The following is a 19,589-nucleotide window of genomic DNA, read 5'->3' on the forward strand; positions in this document are numbered from 1 at the left end:
GACCACTCCTGGGGAGGGTAATAGTGGTCTTGAATTTCCTCCATTTGTACACAATCTGTCTGACTGTGGATTGGTGGAGTCCAAACTCTTTAGAGATGGTTTTGTAACCTTTTCCAGCCTGATGAGCATCAACAACGCTTTTTCTGAGGTCCTCAGAAATCTCCTTTGTTCGTGCCATGAATCACTTCCACAAACATGTGTTGTGAAGATCAGACTTTGATAGATCCCTGTTCTTTAAATAAAACAGGGTGCCCACTCACACCTGATTGTCATCCCATTGATTGAAAACACCTGACTCTAATTTCACCTTCAAATTAGCTGCTAATCCTAGAGGTTCACATACTTTTGCCACTCACAGATACGTAATATTGGATCATTTTCCTCAATAAATAAATGACCAAGTATAATATTTTTGTCTCATTTGTTTAACTGGGTTCTCTTTATCTACTTTTAGGACTTGTGTGAAAATCTGATGTTTTAGGTCATATTTATGCAGAAATATAGAAAATTCTAAAGGGTTCACAAACTTAAGCGCCACTGTAGTACACAACCAGTACTCGCCAGAAATTCCTGCAGCTCCTTTAGTGTTGCTGTCGGCCTCTCGGCAGCCTCCCTGACCAGTTTTCGTCTTGTCATCAATTTTGGAGGGACGTCCAATTCTTGGTAATGTCACTGCTGTCCCATATTTTCTCCACTTCTTGATGCCTGTCTTCACTGTGCTCCATGGTATATCTAATGCCGTGGAAATGTTTTTGTACCCTTCTCCTGACTGATACCTTTCAACACTGAGATCCCGTTGATGCTTTGTAAGCTCTCTGTGAACCCTGGCTTTTGCTGGAGGATGCAACGGAGTAAATGTCTGAACTTTATTTGGGGTTAATCGGAGTCATTTTAATTGATAGCAGACGTGAACGCAAAAAGACAATGCTGTAATTAAATCAAAAGGTGCTTCAACAAAGTATTAGTTTAAGGGCGTGCATACTTATGCAAGCAGCTTATTGTATGTTTGTTTATTTTTCAATTGAATTGTACAGGTTATAGGTCACATTAAAGGTGGGAAAAGTTTTGAAATTATTTATCGTGGTTTCTTTTTTTACATCAGAAAAACCTATTATTTTAACGGGGTGCGTACACTTTATATCCACTGTAGATCGTTAAGGTTTAGACGCCGAGAGCAAATTGGTATATGATAAATTCTGGATGCTAATCATGGCAATAAAAGATGATCTGAATTTATATCCTAATACTCCAGGTGAACAAAAGCCTTATGTCCCTTTGCTCTGCACCACTATCATCATTCATGTCCTCTAGAGGAGTGTGACTGATTTGGGTGACCCAGTATTTTACTTTAGTGATGCTGCAACCACTACTGCTGAAACAACTGCGCTCAGTCCACAGTGACTGAGAAGTAGGTCAGGACAAGCTTGAGGATGATCAGACATGCTTCCTTTTTTTTTTTTTTAAAGATTTTTTTGGGGCTTTTTCCACCTTTATTGGATAGGACAGTGCAGAGACAGGAAATGAGTGGGAGAGACACAGGGAGGGATCGGGAAGTGACCTCGGGTCGGAATCGAACCTGGGTCCCCGGTTTTATGGTATGGCGCCTTAGCCACCTGAGCCACGACACCCCCAGACATGCTTCCTAAGGGTCATTTATTATGCCCGTTTATGAAATTAAAGACTTATTCCGTTTTTTTTTTTTAAACTTAACCTCTCTCTACCACACCTTTATCCCAAGGTACAGCAAGTACCATAAATACTAGTATGGTATATGGACAATGTGCAAAGCCTATCTACTTATTAACTTTCTAATCCAAAAACATCTTTGGGGAAATTATAATCAAGGAAAAAAAAAAAAAAAAAAAAGTCTTTGCTCATGTTAATTATACCCATGACTGTAATGTGATTTTTCAGTCACTCCTCAAGAAGTCTTATGGACGCATTACTGACACAGGCCAAGTTGGGGGGTGGGAGATAGACACACACACTATATGCCCAAAAGTATGTATCCTGACCATCATATCCCTATGTACTTCTTGAATATCTCATTCCAAAACCATGGGCATTAACACGGACCAAGTCCCCTCTTTGCTACTATAGCTGACTCCACTCTTCAAATAAGGCTTTCTACACGGTTTTGTCTTTTAAAAAAAAAATAAAAAATACCCCGGTCTGTGGGGATTTGTGGCTTTTCAGGTGAGAGCATTAATGATGTTGGATAAGGAGGCCTAGAGCACCACCAGTTTACCCCAAAAGTATTCACTGGGCTTGAGGTTAGGGCTATGAACAGGCCACACAGGTTCTTCCACACCACCCTTAGCAAACCATATCTTTGTGGACCTTGCTTCGTGCACTGGGGCATTGTCTTGCTAGAACAGGTTTGGGACTCTTCATTCTAGTGAAGGGAAATCTAAAAATGCTACAGCATACAAAGATATCCAAGGCGATTGTGTGCTTTTGAATGTTGTGGAAGAGCCTCATATCGATGTGCTGGTCAGGTGTCCAAATACTTTTGGCCATATAGCGCATCAGGCAAAATGGAGATCAAATCTAGGGAAGGCTTCACTCTAATCACCTAGCATGACCATCATTGACAGGAATGCATGCATCGTCTGGGCTAGAAAGACATCGGCCCCAGCATCGCATCACATCCTGTGCATTTCCCCCCCTTATGCCCTTTGGTAGAGCTGTTCAGCTTGGTTCCAAAGTAATCCACTTGATATTTTTACAGCAAATAATCTGATGTGGAAGCCAAAAATTAAACCTTATATATGAATGTCTTTGAGTGTCCTGCTAGTCCATTTATACCAGCTGCCCCTAGGTACAAACACTCACATGCATCCTCAGGGTGAGTGTGAGATGGAAGCACTACCTGTTCAGGTCTGAAGACAGCGCCCTGGCCAGCCGTTTACTCAGGTTGCTCTTGTGTTTGCGCTCTTTAATCTGGAGCTCTCGGACAGCCTCGGTAGAGAGCATCACTGCGGCCTAACACTCTACAGTCAGTGTACAGTTGGGATCTCTAGGGGCTTTGTGCAGTTCTGCTGAGAAACAAGAAAAACACATGACTTTTGAGTTTACTCTTTAAAAAATAAAACTTCAATATCTGAGTCCGCATCTGGATGGATAGATAGATTTACTTTATTGATCCCAAGCTGGGAAATTGTTTTGTTGCAGCAGCAAGTTATCAGACATGTGGAAAAGAGACCCACTGTACAACATGATCGAACTTAAAAAAAAAAAAAAAAATCCCAAGAACAAGCCGACCGTACAATATACAGAATGTCGTCTTCTTTTGGCTGCTCCCGATTAGGGGTCACCACAGCGGATCTTTCGTCTCCATTGCTCCCCATCCTCCGCATCCTTCTCTACCACACCTGCCACTTTCATGTCCTCTCTCACCACATCCATGTATCTCCTCTTTGGCCTTCCTCGTTTTCGTTTGCCTGGCAGCTCCATCCTCAACATTCTCCTTCCAACATGCTCTGCATCTCTTCTCAGGATGTGCCCATACCATCTCAGTCTCATCTCTCTTAGCTTCATTCCCAAGCTCTCCACATGTGCTGTCCCTCTGATGTGCTCGTTCCTTATCCTGTCCAACCTCCCATCGCAAACCTTAACATCCTCAACTCCGCCACCTCCGACTTTGCCTCCTGTCTCTTCGTTAAGGGTACGGTCTCCCATCCATACATCACAGCTGGTCTCACTACTGTCTTATACGTCTTACCTTTCACTTTTGCTGGGACTTTCCTATCACAAACGACTCCCGAAATCCTTCTCCAACTGCTCTACCCTGCCTGCACTCTCTTTCTCACCTCACTATCGCAGCCCCCATTTTCCTGCACAGTTGACCCCAGGTACTTGAATTCACCAACTTTCTTTACGTCTACACCATGGGTGACACGGTGGTGTAATGGTTAGCACCGTCACCTCACAGCAAGAAGGTTCTGGGTTCGAGCCCAGCGGTCAGCGGGGGCCTTTCCGTGTGGATGGTTTCCCCCACAGTCCAAAGACATGCAGTTAGGTTAAAATGGGGCGGAAGTGCCCGTGAGCAAGGTACCTAACCCCTAACTGCTCCCTGGGCACTGTAGTGTGGCTGCCCACTGCTCTGGGTGTGTGCGCGCGCGTGCACGTGTTCACTGCTTCAGATGGGTTAAATGCAGAGGATGAATCTCACTGTACTTGAAGTGTGCATGTGACAAATAAAAGGTTTCTTCTTCTTGCATCTTCACTACACTCATCCTCATTGATGAACATGTATTAGGTTTTTCTACTGCTCACCTTCATTCCTCTTCGTTCCAATGCATCCCTCCATCTCTCCAAACCCAACTCAACCTCCTTTCTACTTACACCACATGTCACAATATCATCCGCGAACAGATTTAATTAAAAAAAAAAAAAATAATGCTTTGTATGTGTGAATGTGCATTCGGCTACAGCACAATCAGGTGTACACATTGTGTTGTAAAAATGGCCAAAATTTGATTAAGCAGTTTCAAGAAGTGATTATTTTTGCTGCCAAATATATTGGGAATGTGGTACTGAAAGTTTTTTTCTTATTCGGACCTACATTTAAAAAAAAAAAAAACTCCAGACATATGGAGCCATGTATTGAGGGCATACAGACACTACATACTCAATGAAGTTTTATCAATCAATAAATGCCAATGATTATATACAATATTTAGTGTAAAATAACCTTTATTCATAAACTTTAAAACAGAACATGTGAAATAAATGCTTATAAATCCATATCAAAATGTCATTACGCATTTCTTAGGTCTAACGTAATGAAATTTCATTCATGAACGTACGTGAAATCACATTCCCAGCCTATGATTTAGTATTAAGTAAATTACTCAGTATTTAAATTAAAATTCATTTTTTAAAATTACACATTTCTGGATGAAGCTGAAAGGTAAAGGCATGACTTGTAGGAAGTGCTGTAGTTCGGTACATAATACCCCATATGTGCACAAAATACATCATTCATACAGGAATTATTTAGTGATTAAAAAAATAACTTATTTACATATCTTTACGTAGGTGGATGTGAGATAAGGCAACTGCCATTGTAAATACAGAATGTATGTTAAATAATGGGAACAAGATCAGTGAAGCTTTGGACCTACGGACACTACAAGTAGCCTGTGTTATTTTTACTGATTTTATAACAAAAAAAAAAAAATTTATATTGACTGATGTGAGATTTGACAACTAGCATTGTAGACTAAAAACAGGCAGCACTACAGTGCTAATCACATGACTCAAAATGTTAATTTATTCTTTGCTCTCATGTTAAATAATTTTCATTAATTTGACCATTCTGATCATACCATTACTGTTCCTTCGTTGTATTTGCACATATATACAATTTTACTTATTTTTAACAAAATTTGTAAATTTAATGGGAGAAATATGGGTAAATCACTGCAAAACAGGAACAAGAATGCTTTGGGCTTACAGTCACTACAAACAAGTATTCAAGTTTTATCACTGCATGTATTAATCCAATTTACGTTGAGTGCTTATGTTTGATAAAAGTATCCAACAACAAATAGCAACATAATTATCAAACATGGCATCCATCCGATGATTTAGTACGAGGCCTACGGACACTACAGATTTTTTAGGCAAAATTACATGGGTTCAGGATCACGTGACAAGACCTAGTATTTGTAAACAATCGGATAACTACTGATTCACACACAACAGACATATATGCTTGCTTATAAATTAGATTTTGATGATCTTACACTTTAGTCTTTTAGAAAGAGTAGTTTTTGTCAGAAAATATATAATCATGCAAAATGACACTCGACACATTTCATTTTTAATTTTTTTTTTTTATACAATACTGTGTGACACTCAATGAACATCTCATCTCATTATCTCTAGCCGCTTTATCCTGTTCTACAGGGTCGCAGGCAAGCTGGAGCCTATCCCAGCTGACTACGGGCGAGAGGCGGGGTACACCCTGGACAAGTCGCCAGGTCATCACAGGGCTGACACATAGGCCCTGTCCACATGGCAACGGATTCAGGTAAATCTGATAAAATTGTTTATCGTTTCGGCCTGGCGTCCACACGGCACCAGCGTTTTGGGTGCCCCAAAACGAAATCTTTTGAGAACGGGTTCCAGAGTGAAAAAATCTGGCAACGGAGCCGTTGCGAAGTCATCTGGATGAGTAGAACGGATTTGTTTACGATGACGTCACAACCACATGACTGTCAGTGCTTCACGTCGGGTAGAAGTGTAACGAACTTGATGCGAGTTGTCAACAAATCCTATAACTTGGTTCATGAAACGCGCTTACAAAATATTTTCACTGTGAATATTGTGTAATGGTGCAAAGTGAGAGAGAGAGAGAGAGAGAGAGAGAGAGAAAATAGCTCTTAGGGCAGAGTCAATCCCGCCAGCAAAAATATGAAAAAAAAAAAAAAAAAGGCGCGATCTCACCTCTTCAGATGTTGGTTTAAGTCCGACAATACATTCCTCAAAAAGGGTGTAGAAGAACAACGTAATCCATCAACGTGTAGCATTCAATTTATTCCGGACCATTAAAGAATTCTGGAGGATATCAGAATGTTGGCATACCGGCTTCCATCTACCCCCATTCATTCCTCTTTCTGCGTCTCCATTCAAAAAACGAGCACGTGATTTAAAGGGACTATATCCATAGGATAGGGAGGGAGAAAGTGTGTGCGTGTGACAGTGACAGGGATAGTCACTGTGCGCATGCGCAGTTATGCGCATGCGTCTACTTCTATTGTTCTGGTGTCTCCGATGGGACCGTCTTACAGCGCACGTAGAGGTGTGGCATGTGTATTGCATCGTTTTCAGCAAGCGTTGCGTTGCCATATGTACCTGATATTTTACTGATCCGTTGCCCATGTGGACGCGATATTTAAAAAAAAAAAAAAAAAAATCTCGTTGCCGTTGTCGTGTGGATGTAGACACAGACAACCATTCACACTCACATTCACACCTACGGTCAATTTAGAGTCACCAGTTAACCTAACCTGCATGTCTTTGGACTGTGGGGGAAACCGGAGCACCCGGAGGAAACCCACGCAGACACAGGGAGAACATGCAAACTCCAGACAGAAAGGCCCTCGCCGGCCACAGGGCTCGAACCCGGTGTCACGGTCTGATCGTGCGCTGGTATAAATTTACCATGCGCATATGCAGACCGATTTTTTCCCCCGGTCAACTTCCGGGAAGTCTAAATTTACCATTTCTTGCTGCGATTTTGTACCGAGCATTTCAACACATTTGTGGACTAATAGAACACGAATTGTGACTACAATTGTCAGATTTGATTATCAGTAGACAAGCTGTTGAATATGGATGAGGAAACAATAATTTCCCAGTCACAGAATGAAGATCAGCAAAACACACAGTCCAAGGAGGCACGAGACCAGCAACTCGCCATTTTCAAAAGAAAGATATTTTTACAATCTTTTTCAGATTTATAATGTGTAGATAATGTGTTTTTGTATTGTGTGAATGGTTTGGATTGAATTTTATGAGTATGTGTGTAAATAAAGTTAATTTTATTAAAGTTAATAAATTTACCTGGTAAATTCAGACTGGGGCGGCACGGTGGTGTAGTGGTTAGCGCTGTCGCCTCACAGCAAGAAGGTCCTGGGTTCGAGCCCCGTGGCCGGCGAGGGCCTTTCTGTGTGGAGTTTGCATGTTCTCCCCATGTCCGCGTGGGTTTCCTCCGGGTGCTCCGGTTTCCCCCACAGTCCAAAGACATGCAGGTTAGGTTAACTGGTGACTCTAAATTGACCGTAGGTGTGAATGTGAGTGTGAATGGTTGTCTGTGTCTATGTGTCAGCCCTGTGATGACCTGGCGACTTGTCCAGGGTGTACCCCGCCTTTCGCCCGTAGTCAGCTGGGATAGGCTCCAGCTTGCCTGCGACCCTGTAGAACAGGATAAAGAGGCTACAGATAATGAGAAATTCAGACTGGTGGTAAATTCAGACCGTGACACCGGACCTTCTTGCTGTGAAGCGACAGCACTAACCACTACACCACTATGCCGCCCCATCAATGAACATGAAAAAAAAAAAAGTGATAAAAGAAAAAACATGAAATTTTACTAATATTTGCAATTGATTTAAACATTTTTTAAATTTAAAATATCATGTGCAACATCATATCAAATTTATGATAAATTTGGATCACATAATTAGTCATAACTTTGGACTCGATTGATCGATTTCCACAATTTTTTCAGGGATTTTAGAGCCAACATAGTTACATAATTTGCATGACTCTTCAGGAGAAACAAGCAAACTCATATGATGTAGGATACAGATACTCAATACTGACAGTAATTCCCTTACGAAAATTAACCATGGTTTTACTATGAAAACTAACCATAGTTTTACCATGGTTTATAGTTATTCATGGTTTCTGGGTAACCATGAAAACCATGGTGCATTTTACCTCAACGTTCACTTAAATTTTTAGGTTCTAAGTAAAAATGGATCTGGGCTGTTAATCGAGATCCTTCTCTACAGCATTGACTGTTGGACGAAAGCATGGTAATACTACAGTTAGTGCATCCTTTTAAAAACCATACTATCCCTTTTTAAACTAATTTCGTAGTTACTATGACCTATTACACATACAACTATGATGCTACCACAGCTACTGCAGTACTATGGATAAACCACAGTAATGCTATGGTTGGTTCATAGTACTTAGAATCACCATGAAATACCATAGTAGATCCATGGTTACTACATAAAAACCATGGTAAAACCATAGTAAACCATGATAGATTTTCGTAAGGGTTGGTTCACCTGATTGTGCTGTAGGCGATTAATAGTGCTAAAAACAAGAATTGTGATAAATGAAGATAAAAGCTATACAAAAGTGGCAGTATTGAACAAATGATGAATAAAAACAACAAACTAATGGTGCAAAAGTGGCTAATGACAGTGAATCACTTTTGCTGCATTAGAGTTATTTATTTTAAAGTTGAAAATACAACCCTGATTCCAAAAAAGTTGGGACAAAGTACAAATTGTAAATAAAAACAGAATGCAATAATTTACAAATCTCAAAAACTGATATTGTATTCACAATAGAACATAGACAACATATCAAATGTCAAAAGTGAGACATTTTGAAATTTCATGCCAAATATTGGCTCATTTGAAATTTCATGACAGCAACACATCTCAAAAAAGTTGGGACAGGCTGGAAGAGTTAAAGGTACAAAAAAGGAACAGCTGGAGGACCAAATTGCAACTCATTAGGTCAACTGGCAAAAGGTCATTAACATGACTGGGTATAAAAAGAGCATCTTGGAGTGGCAGCGGCTCTCAGAAGTAAAGATGGGAAGAGGATCACCAATCCCCCTAATTCTGCACCGACAAATAGTGGAGCAATATCAGAAAGGAGTTCGACAGTGTAAAATTGCAAAAAGTTTGAACATATCGTCATCTACAGTGCATAATATCATCAAAAGATTCAGAGAATCTGGAAGAATCTCTGTGCGTAAGGGTCAAGGCCAGAATTTTCTGGTTTTAACCATACTGGGTGCCCGTGATCTTCGGGCCCTTAGACAGCACTGCATCACATACAGGCATGCTTCTGTATTGGAAATCACAAAATGGGCTCAGGAATATTTCCAGAGAACATCATCTGTGAACACAATTCACCGTGCCATCCGCTGTTGCCAGCTAAAACACTATAGTTCAAAGAAGAAGCCGTATCTAAACATGATCCAGAAGCACAGACGTCTTCTCTGGGCCAAGGCTCATTTAAAATGGACTGTGGCAAAGTGGAAAACTGTTCTGTGGTCAGACGAATCAAAATTTGAAGTTCTTTATGGAAATCAGGGACGCCGTGTCATTCGGACTAAAGAGGAGAAGGACGACCCAAGTTGTTATCAGCGCTCAGTTCAGAAGCCTGCATCTCTGATGGTATGGGGTTGCATTAGTGCGTGTGGCATGGGCAGCTTACACATCTGGAAAGACACCATCAATGCTGAAAGGTATATCCAGGTTCTAGAGCAACATATGCTCCCATCCAGACGACGTCTCTTTCAGGGAAGACCTTGCATTTTCCAACATGACAATGCCAAACCACATACTGCATCAATTACAGCATCATGGCTGCGTAGAAGAAGGGTCCGGGTACTGAACTGGCCAGCCTGCAGTCCAGATCTTTCACCCATAGAAAACATTTGGCGCATCATAAAACGGAAGATACGACAAAAAAGACCTAAGACAGTTGAGCAACTAGAATCCTACATTAGACAAGAATGGGTTAACATTCCTATCCCTAAACTTGAGCAACTTGTCTCCTCAGTCCCCAGACGTTTACAGACTGTTGTAAAGAGAAAAGGGGATGTCTCACAGTGGGAAACATGGCCTTGTCCCAACTTTTTTGAGATGTGTTGTTGTCATGAAATTTAAAAATCACCTAATTTTTCTCTTTAAATGATACATTTTCTCAGTTTAAACATTTGATATGTCATCTATGTTCTATTCTGAATAAAATATGGAATTTTGAAACTTCCACATCTTTGCATTCCGTTTTTATTTACAATTTGTACTTTGTCCTAACTTTTTTGGAATCAGGGTTGTATAATAAATCTATTTCTAGTATTCACACTCACCTTACACTTTTTTTTTTTTTTTTACAAAAGGTGCACTAAATTATTGAAGACACAAAGCAGGTTGTGGTAAAATAGGGAACGTGTGCTAGCAGTTAGCATCACAGCTACAAAATAGAAACAAACCTAGAAACTGTTGCTAGGAAATTGGACCTCAGAGATCATGTTAATGCGAATGTGAAAGCGAATGCGAATCATATTGACGTTATGAAATTAAAAAAAACACCACACATTTGTGTTGCAAATATTTAAGGATCATCGTGTTTCTATAACCTGCTAACATCACCAAACATTTCAACTCCACTGTAATCACCGCACTGTAAAAGCCGAAGCGTGAGTGTTTAATCACGTGTCCACACGCATCTAATACAAACCAAACACAAAGCACTGACCTGTGAGACATCAGGTAACAAACACTCCATGGTTCCTCTGGTCTCCTCACAGCTGGAGATCTCCTCCTGCTCTCACATCTGTCTCCAGACCACTCACTTCTCGTGCAAAATTCCCAACAACCCTGGAAATAACAGAAGAGCAAACAACTCACTACCACCTCAGCGGGTTCACTAAACAGAATGAAGTAATGGCTCTGGAGGTTCTTTTGACGCTGACACCTCCCACTCTCCTGACACTTCCGGTTTTTAATTTCCACCAGAGGGCGCTCGAGAGAGAGAGATTTCAAAAAACGAGTGGATTTGACAGAAACTTTGTTAAAAGCTATGAATTCCATCCATCCATCCATTATCTCTAGCCGCTTTATCCTGTTCTACAGGGTCGCAGGCAAGCTGGAGCCTATCCCAGCTGACTACGGGTGAAAAGCGGGGTACACCCTGGACAAGTCGCCAGGGCTGACACATACACAGACAACCATTCACACTCACATTCACACCTACGGTCAATTTAGAGTCACCAGTTAAACTAACCTGCATGTCTTTGGACTGTGGGGGAAACCCAGAGAAAACCCACGCGGACACGGGGAGAACATGCAAACTCCACACAGAAAGGCCCCCATCAGCCATGATGTTTGAATCCGGAACCTTTTTGTTGTGAGGCGACAGTGCTAATCACTGCACCACCATGCTGCCCATATATTTTCATATATCCATCCATCAATTATCTGTAGCCGCTTATCTTGGAAATTAAAAACCGGAAGTGTCAGGAGAGTGGGAGGTGTCAGGGTCACAGGCAAGCTGGGGCCTATCCCAGCTGACTACGGGCGAAAGGCAGGGTACACCCTGGACAAGTCGCCAGGTCATCACAGGGCTGACACATAGAGACAACCATTCACACTCACATTCACACCTACGCTCAATTTAGAGCCACCAGTTAACCTAACCTGCATGTCTTTGGACTGTGGGGGAACCTGGGGGAAACCCACGCAGACACGGGGAGAACATGCAAACTCCACACAGAAAGGCCCCCATCAGCCATGCAGCCATGATGTTTGAATCCGGAACCTTCTTGTTGTGAGGCAACAGTGCTAGCCACTGCACCACCATGCTGCCCATCTCTCATCTCATTCATCTCATTATCTCTAGCCGCTTTATCCTGTTCTACAGGGTCGCAGGCAAGCTGGAGCCTATCCCAGCTGACTACGGGCGAAAGGCGGGGTACACCCTGGACAAGTCGCCAGGTCATCACAGGGCTGACACATAGACACAGACAACCATTCACACTCACATTCACACCTACGGTCAATTTAGAGTCACCAGTTAACCTAACCTGCATGTCTTTGGACTGTGGGGGAAACCCAGAGAAAACCCACGCGGACACGGGGAGAACATGCAAACTCCACACAGAAAGGCCCCCATCAGCCATGATGTTTGAATCTGGAACCTTCTTGTTGTGAGGCGACAGTGCTAACCACTGCACCACCATGCTGCCCATATTTTTTCATATATCCATCCATCAATTATCTGTAGCCGCTTTATCCTGTTCTACAGGGTCGCAGGCGAGCTGGGGCCTATCCCAGCTGACTACGGGCGAAAGGCGGGGTACACCCTGGACAAGTCGCCAGGTCATCACAGGGCTGACACATAGAGACAACCATTCACACTCACATTCACACCTACGCTCAATTTAGAGCCACCAGTTAACCTAACCTGCATGTCTTTGGACTGTGGGGGAACCTGGGGGAAACCCACGCAGACATGGGGAGAACATGCAAACTCCACACAGAAAGGCCCCCATCAGCCATGCAGCAATGATGTTTGAATCCGGAACCTTCTTGTTGTGAGGCAACAGTGCTAGCCACTGCACCACCATGCTGCCCATCTCTCATCTCATTCATCTCATTATCTCTAGCCGCTTTATCCTGTTCTACAGGGTCGCAGGCAAGCTGGAGCCTATCCCAGCTGACTACGGGCGAAAGGCGGGGTACACCCTGGACAAGTCGCCAGGTCATCACAGGGCTGACACATAGACACAGACAACCATTCACACTCACATTCACACCTACGGTCAATTTAGAGTCACCAGTTAACCTAACCTGCATGTCTTTGGACTGTGGGGGAAACCCAGAGAAAACCCACGCGGACACGGGGAGAACATGCAAACTCCACACAGAAAGGCCCCCATCAGCCATGATGTTTGAATCTGGAACCTTCTTGTTGTGAGGCGACAGTGCTAACCACTGCACCACCATGCTGCCCATATTTTTTCATATATCCATCCATCAATTATCTGTAGCCGCTTTATCCTGTTCTACAGGGTCGCAGGCGAGCTGGGGCCTATCCCAGCTGACTACGGGCGAAAGGCGGGGTACACCCTGGACAAGTCGCCAGGTCATCACAGGGCTGACACATAGAGACAACCATTCACACTCACATTCACACCTACGCTCAATTTAGAGCCACCAGTTAACCTAACCTGCATGTCTTTGGACTGTGGGGGAACCTGGGGGAAACCCACGCAGACACGGGGAGAACATGCAAACTCCACACAGAAAGGCCCCCATCAGCCATGCAGCCATGATGTTTGAATCCGGAACCTTCTTGTTGTGAGGCAACAGTGCTAGCCACTGCACCACCATGCTGCCCATCTCTCATCTCATTCATCTCATTATCTCTAGCCGCTTTATCCTGTTCTACAGGGTCGCAGGCAAGCTGGAGCCTATCCCAGCTGACTACGGGCGAAAGGCGGGGTACACCCTGGACAAGTCGCCAGGTCATCACAGGGCTGACACATAGACACAGACAACCATTCACACTCACATTCACACCTACGGTCAATTTAGAGTCACCAGTTAACCTAACCTGCATGTCTTTGGACTGTGGGGGAACCTGGGGGAAACCCACGCAGACACGGGGAGAACATGCAAACTCCACACAGAAAGGCCCCCATCAGCCATGCAGCAATGATGTTTGAATCCGGAACCTTCTTGTTGTGAGGCAACAGTGCTAGCCACTGCACCACCATGCTGCCCATCTCTCATCTCATTCATCTCATTATCTCTAGCCGCTTTATCCTGTTCTACAGGGTCGCAGGCAAGCTGGAGCCTATCCCAGCTGACTACGGGCGAAAGGCGGGGTACACCCTGGACAAGTCGCCAGGTCATCACAGGGCTGACACATAGACACAGACAACCATTCACACTCACATTCACACCTACGGTCAATTTAGAGTCACCAGTTAACCTAACCTGCATGTCTTTGGACTGTGGGGGAAACCCAGAGAAAACCCACGCGGACACGGGGAGAACATGCAAACTCCACACAGAAAGGCCCCCATCAGCCATGATGTTTGAATCTGGAACCTTCTTGTTGTGAGGCGACAGTGCTAACCACTGCACCACCATGCTGCCCATATTTTTTCATATATCCATCCATCAATTATCTGTAGCCGCTTTATCCTGTTCTACAGGGTCGCAGGCGAGCTGGGGCCTATCCCAGCTGACTACGGGCGAAAGGCGGGGTACACCCTGGACAAGTCGCCAGGTCATCACAGGGCTGACACATAGAGACAACCATTCACACTCACATTCACACCTACGGTCAATTTAGAGTCTCCAATTAACCTAACCTGCATGTCTTTGGACTATGGGGGAACCTGGGGGAAACCCACGCAGACACGGGGAGAACATGCAAACTCCACACAGAAAGGCCCCCATCGGCCATGATGTTTGAACCCGGAACCTTCTTGTTGTGAGGCGACAGTGCTAACCACTGCACCACCATGCTGCCCATATTTTTTCATATATCCATCCATCCATCCATCAATTATCTGTAGCCACTTATCCTGTTCTACAGGATCACAGGCAAGCTGGAGCCTATCCCAGCTGACTATGGGCGAAAGGCGGGGTACACCCTGGACAAGTCACCAGGTCATCACAGGGCTGACACATAGACACAGACAACCATTCACACTCACATTCACACCTACAGTCAATTTAGAGTCACCAGTTAACCTAACCTGCATGTCTTTGGACTGTGAGGGAAACCAGAGCACCCAGAAGAAACCCACGCAGACATGGGGAGAACATGCAAAATCCACACAGAAAGGCCTTCGCCAGCCGCTGGGCTCGAACCCAGGACCTTCTTACTGTGAGGCGACAGTGCTAACCACTACACCACCATGCCGCCCTAAAGCTGTGAATTATTATTTTTTAATTTATTTATTTTTATTATAATTTAAATATCTCATCTCATCTCATTATCTCTAGCCGCTTTATCCTGTTCTACAGGGTCGCAGGCAAGCTGGAGCCTATCCCAGCTGACTACGGGCGAAAGGCGGGGTACACCCTGGACAAGTCGCCAGGTCATCACAGGGCTGACACATAGACACAGACAACCATTCACACTCACACCTACGGTCAATTTAGAGTCACCAGTTAACCTAACCTGCATGTCTTTGGACTGTGAGGGAAACCAGAGCACCCGGAAGAAACCCACGCAGACACGGGGAGAACATGCAAAATCCACACAAAAAGGCCTTCGCCAGCCGCTGGGCTCAAACCCAGGACCTTCTTACTGTGAGGCGACAGTGCTAACCACTACACCACAGTGCCGCCCTAAAGCTGTGAATTATTATTTTTTAATTAATTTATTTTTATTATAATTTAAATATATATATTTTAAAAATATATCTTCTTTCGGCTGCTCCTGTGAAGCGTCGCCACAGCAGATCTTTTTTCTGCGTATTTGATTTGGCATAGGTTTTACACCGGATGCCCTTCCTGACACAACCCTCTCCAATCTATGCGGGCTTGGGACCAGCACCAAGTATGCACTGGCTTGTGATTTTATCTAATCTGCATGTTTTTGGACTGTGGGGGAAAGCAGAGCACCTGGAGGAAACCCACGCAGACACGGCGAGAACATGCAAACTCCACACAGAAAGCCCCCCATCAGCCATGATGTTCAAACCCGGACCCTTCTTGTTGTGAGGCGACAGTGCTAACCATATTTTTTCATATATCCATCCATCCATCCATTGGATGTTGAGCCAAATCATCAAATCATTACAGCTCTACTCTTCCATCCATCCATTAACTGTAGCCGCTTATCCTGTTCTACAAGGTCGCAGGCAAGCTGGAGCCTTTCCCAGCTGACTATGGGCGAGAGGCGGGGTACACTCTGGACAAGCCGTCAGGTTATCACAGGGCTGACGCATAGACACAAACAACCATTCACACTCACATTCACACCTACAGTCAATTTAGAGCCACCAATTAGCCTAACCTGCATGTCTTTGGACTGTGGGGGAAACCGGAGCACCCGGAGGAAACCCACACAGACAATTCAAACTACTAATTTAAGGTCAGTGTAAGTGACCCTGTAGTTAACAATATAACTGTATCAGATCAGCAATTAGAATGTTTTACTCCTCTTAGAGAAATTGAATTACTTACATTAATCTCCACATCAAAAGCCTCAACTTGTGTACTAGATCCCTTACCTACACGTCTGTTCAAACAGATAATACCCGAAGTAATTGAACCGCTTCTAAAAATAATAAATTCTTCTCTTAGGATTGGCTATGTACCCAAATCCTTTAAACTAGAAGTTATCAAACCCCTGAGTAAAAAACCTGACCTTGATCCCTGTCAGCTGTCCAATTATTGGCCAATATCAAACCTCCCCTTTATCTCCAAGATCCTATGCTCATAATTACATAGGAATAACATCCATGAAATGTATCAGTCAGGATTTAGACCTCATCATAGCACAGAGACAGCTCTGGTTAAAGTAGTAAACGACCTACTGTTGGCTTCTGATCAGGGCTGTTAGGGTTTTGCTGGGATTCGAACCTGGTTCGTTGGTGTGATAATCCAGCAAACCCCCACTAGGCCACCAGGGGGATGACTCAAATGCAGAGGCGTGAGGCGGAAGTAGAAAAAGAATCAAAAGGTTTATTTAAACTATATACACTATATACAGGCCAAAACAAAAGACAAAAAAAAAACCAAAGAGTATAATCCAAAAGAAAAGCAAAGTGCAAAAATTCAAAAGCTAAGAAGATAAAAAAACACAGTACAAAGGAAACTGGAGATAAACATAACAGCACAAAGACTCCGTGACAAGAGGACTGAACTCAGGGGTATAAATAGACAAACTAATTAAGGACACAGGTGAAGATAATTAGGCAATTAACACAAACACAAAACACAGGAACAGTGGCGGCCTCTAGAGGCCAAAATAAACACGACATGAAAAGGAAATAACAGCGGCCTCTAGAGGCCAAAACAGTCCTAGTCCTAACAGGACCCCCCCCTCTAGGAGCGTCTCCTGACGTTCCCAGGGCGATCCGGATGGGCCGAATGGAAGTCCCGACATAGTTCTTTATCAAGGACATCCCGAGCAGGAACCCAGCAGCGCTCCTCAGGACCATAGCCCTCCCAGTCCACCAGATATTGCAACCCGCCGCGGACCCGGCGGGAGTCAAGCAGGCGATTCACAGTGAACACAGTCTGCCCCTGAAAGATGCGGGGGGGTGGGGGGTTCCTAGGGGCAGGGGCATACGTAGACATCAGTACGGGCCGTAACAGGGAAACATGGAAAGTGGGGTTGATCCTCAGAGTCCGGGGCAACTGGAGCCGGTAGGAGACAGGGTTCACCCTGCGCACCACCTTGAAGGGGCCAATGTAGCGAGGAGCAAGCTTGCGGTTCTCCACCCGCAGTGGAAGGTCCTTAGTGGACAGCCAAACACGCTGCCCAGGGCGGAAAGCGTGTGCAGGTCTTCTATGGCGGTTGGCCTGAGTCTGGTTGGTTCTGGAGGTCTGTATGAGGGTCTTCCTGACCTTGCTCCAGGTCTTGCGACACCGTCTCACATATTGGTTGACCGAGGGCACCCCCGCGTCCTCCTCCTGGTCCGGGAACAGAGGTGGCTGGAACCCGAATTGGCACTGGAATGGCGACAGCTTGGTGGCCGATGACTGCAGGGTGTTGTGGGCGTACTCCGCCCATGGCAGCCAGGTGCTCCACGATGTCGGGTTATCCATAGCCAGGCCTCGCAGGGTGGTTTCCAGGTCCTGGTTGAGCCTCTCCGTCTGACCATTGGACTGTGGGTGAAACCCAGAGGAGAGGCTGGCAGTGGCTCCGATGACCTTGCAGAACCCGTGCCACACTCGGGAGGAGAACTGGGGCCCTCGGTCTGAGACGATGTCCTGTGGAAGACCAAAGACTCGGAAGACATGATTAAACAAAAGTTTCGCAGTTTCAAGAGCAGAGGGGAGTTTGCACAGTGGTATGAAGCGGCAGGCCTTGGAGAATCTGTCAACTAAGACCAAAATGACCGTGTTACCTTGTGACTCAGGGAGACCCGTGATAAAGTCGACTGCCACGTGGGACCAGGGACGCCGGGGAATGGTCAGAGGATGCAGGAGACCCTGGGGACGTTGTCGTGGGTTCTTGGTTCTGGTGCAAACCTCACAGGACAGGACAAATGACCTTACTTCCTTCTCCATGTTAGGCCACCAGAAGCGTCTTTTCAGGAAGTCCAGGGTCCTCCGAGCTCCCGGGTGGGCGGTGAGAGGGGAAGAGTGACCCCACTGGAGAACCTTGGCCCGGGCTTGATGTGGGACGTACAAGAGGCCTGGTGGCCCCGTCCCAGGACCGGGGTCCTGGCGTTGGGCTCGTCGGACAGCCTCCTCAATACCCCAGCGGACAGGGGCCACAATCCGGGACACAGGGATAATAGGCCCGACTTCATTCTCCCTGTTAGTGGCAGAGAACAGTCTGGACAGTGCGTCAGGTTTGGTGTTCTTGGAGCCGGGGCGGTATGAGAGGGTGAAGTCAAACCGACTGAAAAACAGGGCCCACCTAGCCTGTCGAGGGTTCAGTCTCTTGGCTTGCTGGAGGTACTCCAGGTTCTTGTGGTCAGTCCAAACCAGGAATGGATGTTGTGCTCCCTCCAGCCAGTGCCTCCACTCCTCAAGGGCCAGTTTGACCGCTAGCAGTTCTCGATCCCCCACATCGTACCGGGACTCAGCAGGACTCAGGCGGTGGGAGAAGTAAGCGCAGGGGTGCAGCTTTCCTTCCGAACGTTGAGAGAGCACCGCGCCGACACCACTGTCCGAGGCGTCCACCTCCACGATGAATGGTTGGGAGGTGTCCGGGAGAACCAGAATGGGTGCCGTGCAGAAGCGGTCCTTGAGGTCTTTGAACGCCTTTTCTGCCTGAGGAGACCAGCCATAAGATCCACCTGTCCCTTTGGTGAGGTCTGACATGGGTGCTGCCACAGAACTGAAGTTCCTGATGAACTTGCGGTAGAAGTTAGCGAATCCTAAGAACCGCTGAACCTCCTTAACGGACTTGGGAGTAGGCCAATCCCGGACGGCCAGGGTCTTGGCAGGGTCCATTTGGAGTTGGCCTGTCCGTACAATAAATCCCAGAAAGGAGACCTCGGGAACATGAAATTCGCATTTCTGGGCCTTGGCGAACAGATTGTTCTGTAGCAGCCTCTGGAGAACCTGGCGGACATGGTGGCGGTGCTCCTGCACGGTCTTGGAAAAGATAAG

The 19,589-nt window shown here is 45.2% G+C and overlaps 1 protein-coding gene across 2 annotated transcripts in view; it reads right to left on the bottom strand.

Moving 5' to 3' along the window:
* The window catches only part of btbd8 (BTB domain containing 8), a 69,058-nt gene extending 57,831 nt beyond the window's left edge, over positions 1 to 11,227 (bottom strand). The window contains exons 1-2 of one of the 2 annotated variants that reach the window (XM_060919719.1): positions 11,029 to 11,227; positions 2,873 to 3,038 (exon numbers count right to left, since the gene is read on the bottom strand). In XM_060919719.1, coding sequence (XP_060775702.1) covers positions 2,873 to 2,976 — 104 coding nt within the window. In that variant the 5' untranslated portion in view covers positions 2,977 to 3,038; positions 11,029 to 11,227. Of the gene's footprint in view, positions 1 to 2,872; positions 3,042 to 11,028 lie in introns of both variants that reach the window. The other variant, XM_060919720.1, reaches the window with a different exon arrangement.
* Between the last annotated feature and the right edge of the window lie 8,362 nt (positions 11,228 to 19,589).

The sequence above is a fragment of the Neoarius graeffei genome, chromosome 4, assembly GCF_027579695.1.
Source record: "Neoarius graeffei isolate fNeoGra1 chromosome 4, fNeoGra1.pri, whole genome shotgun sequence".
Classification (NCBI taxonomy): domain Eukaryota; kingdom Metazoa; phylum Chordata; class Actinopteri; order Siluriformes; family Ariidae; genus Neoarius; species Neoarius graeffei.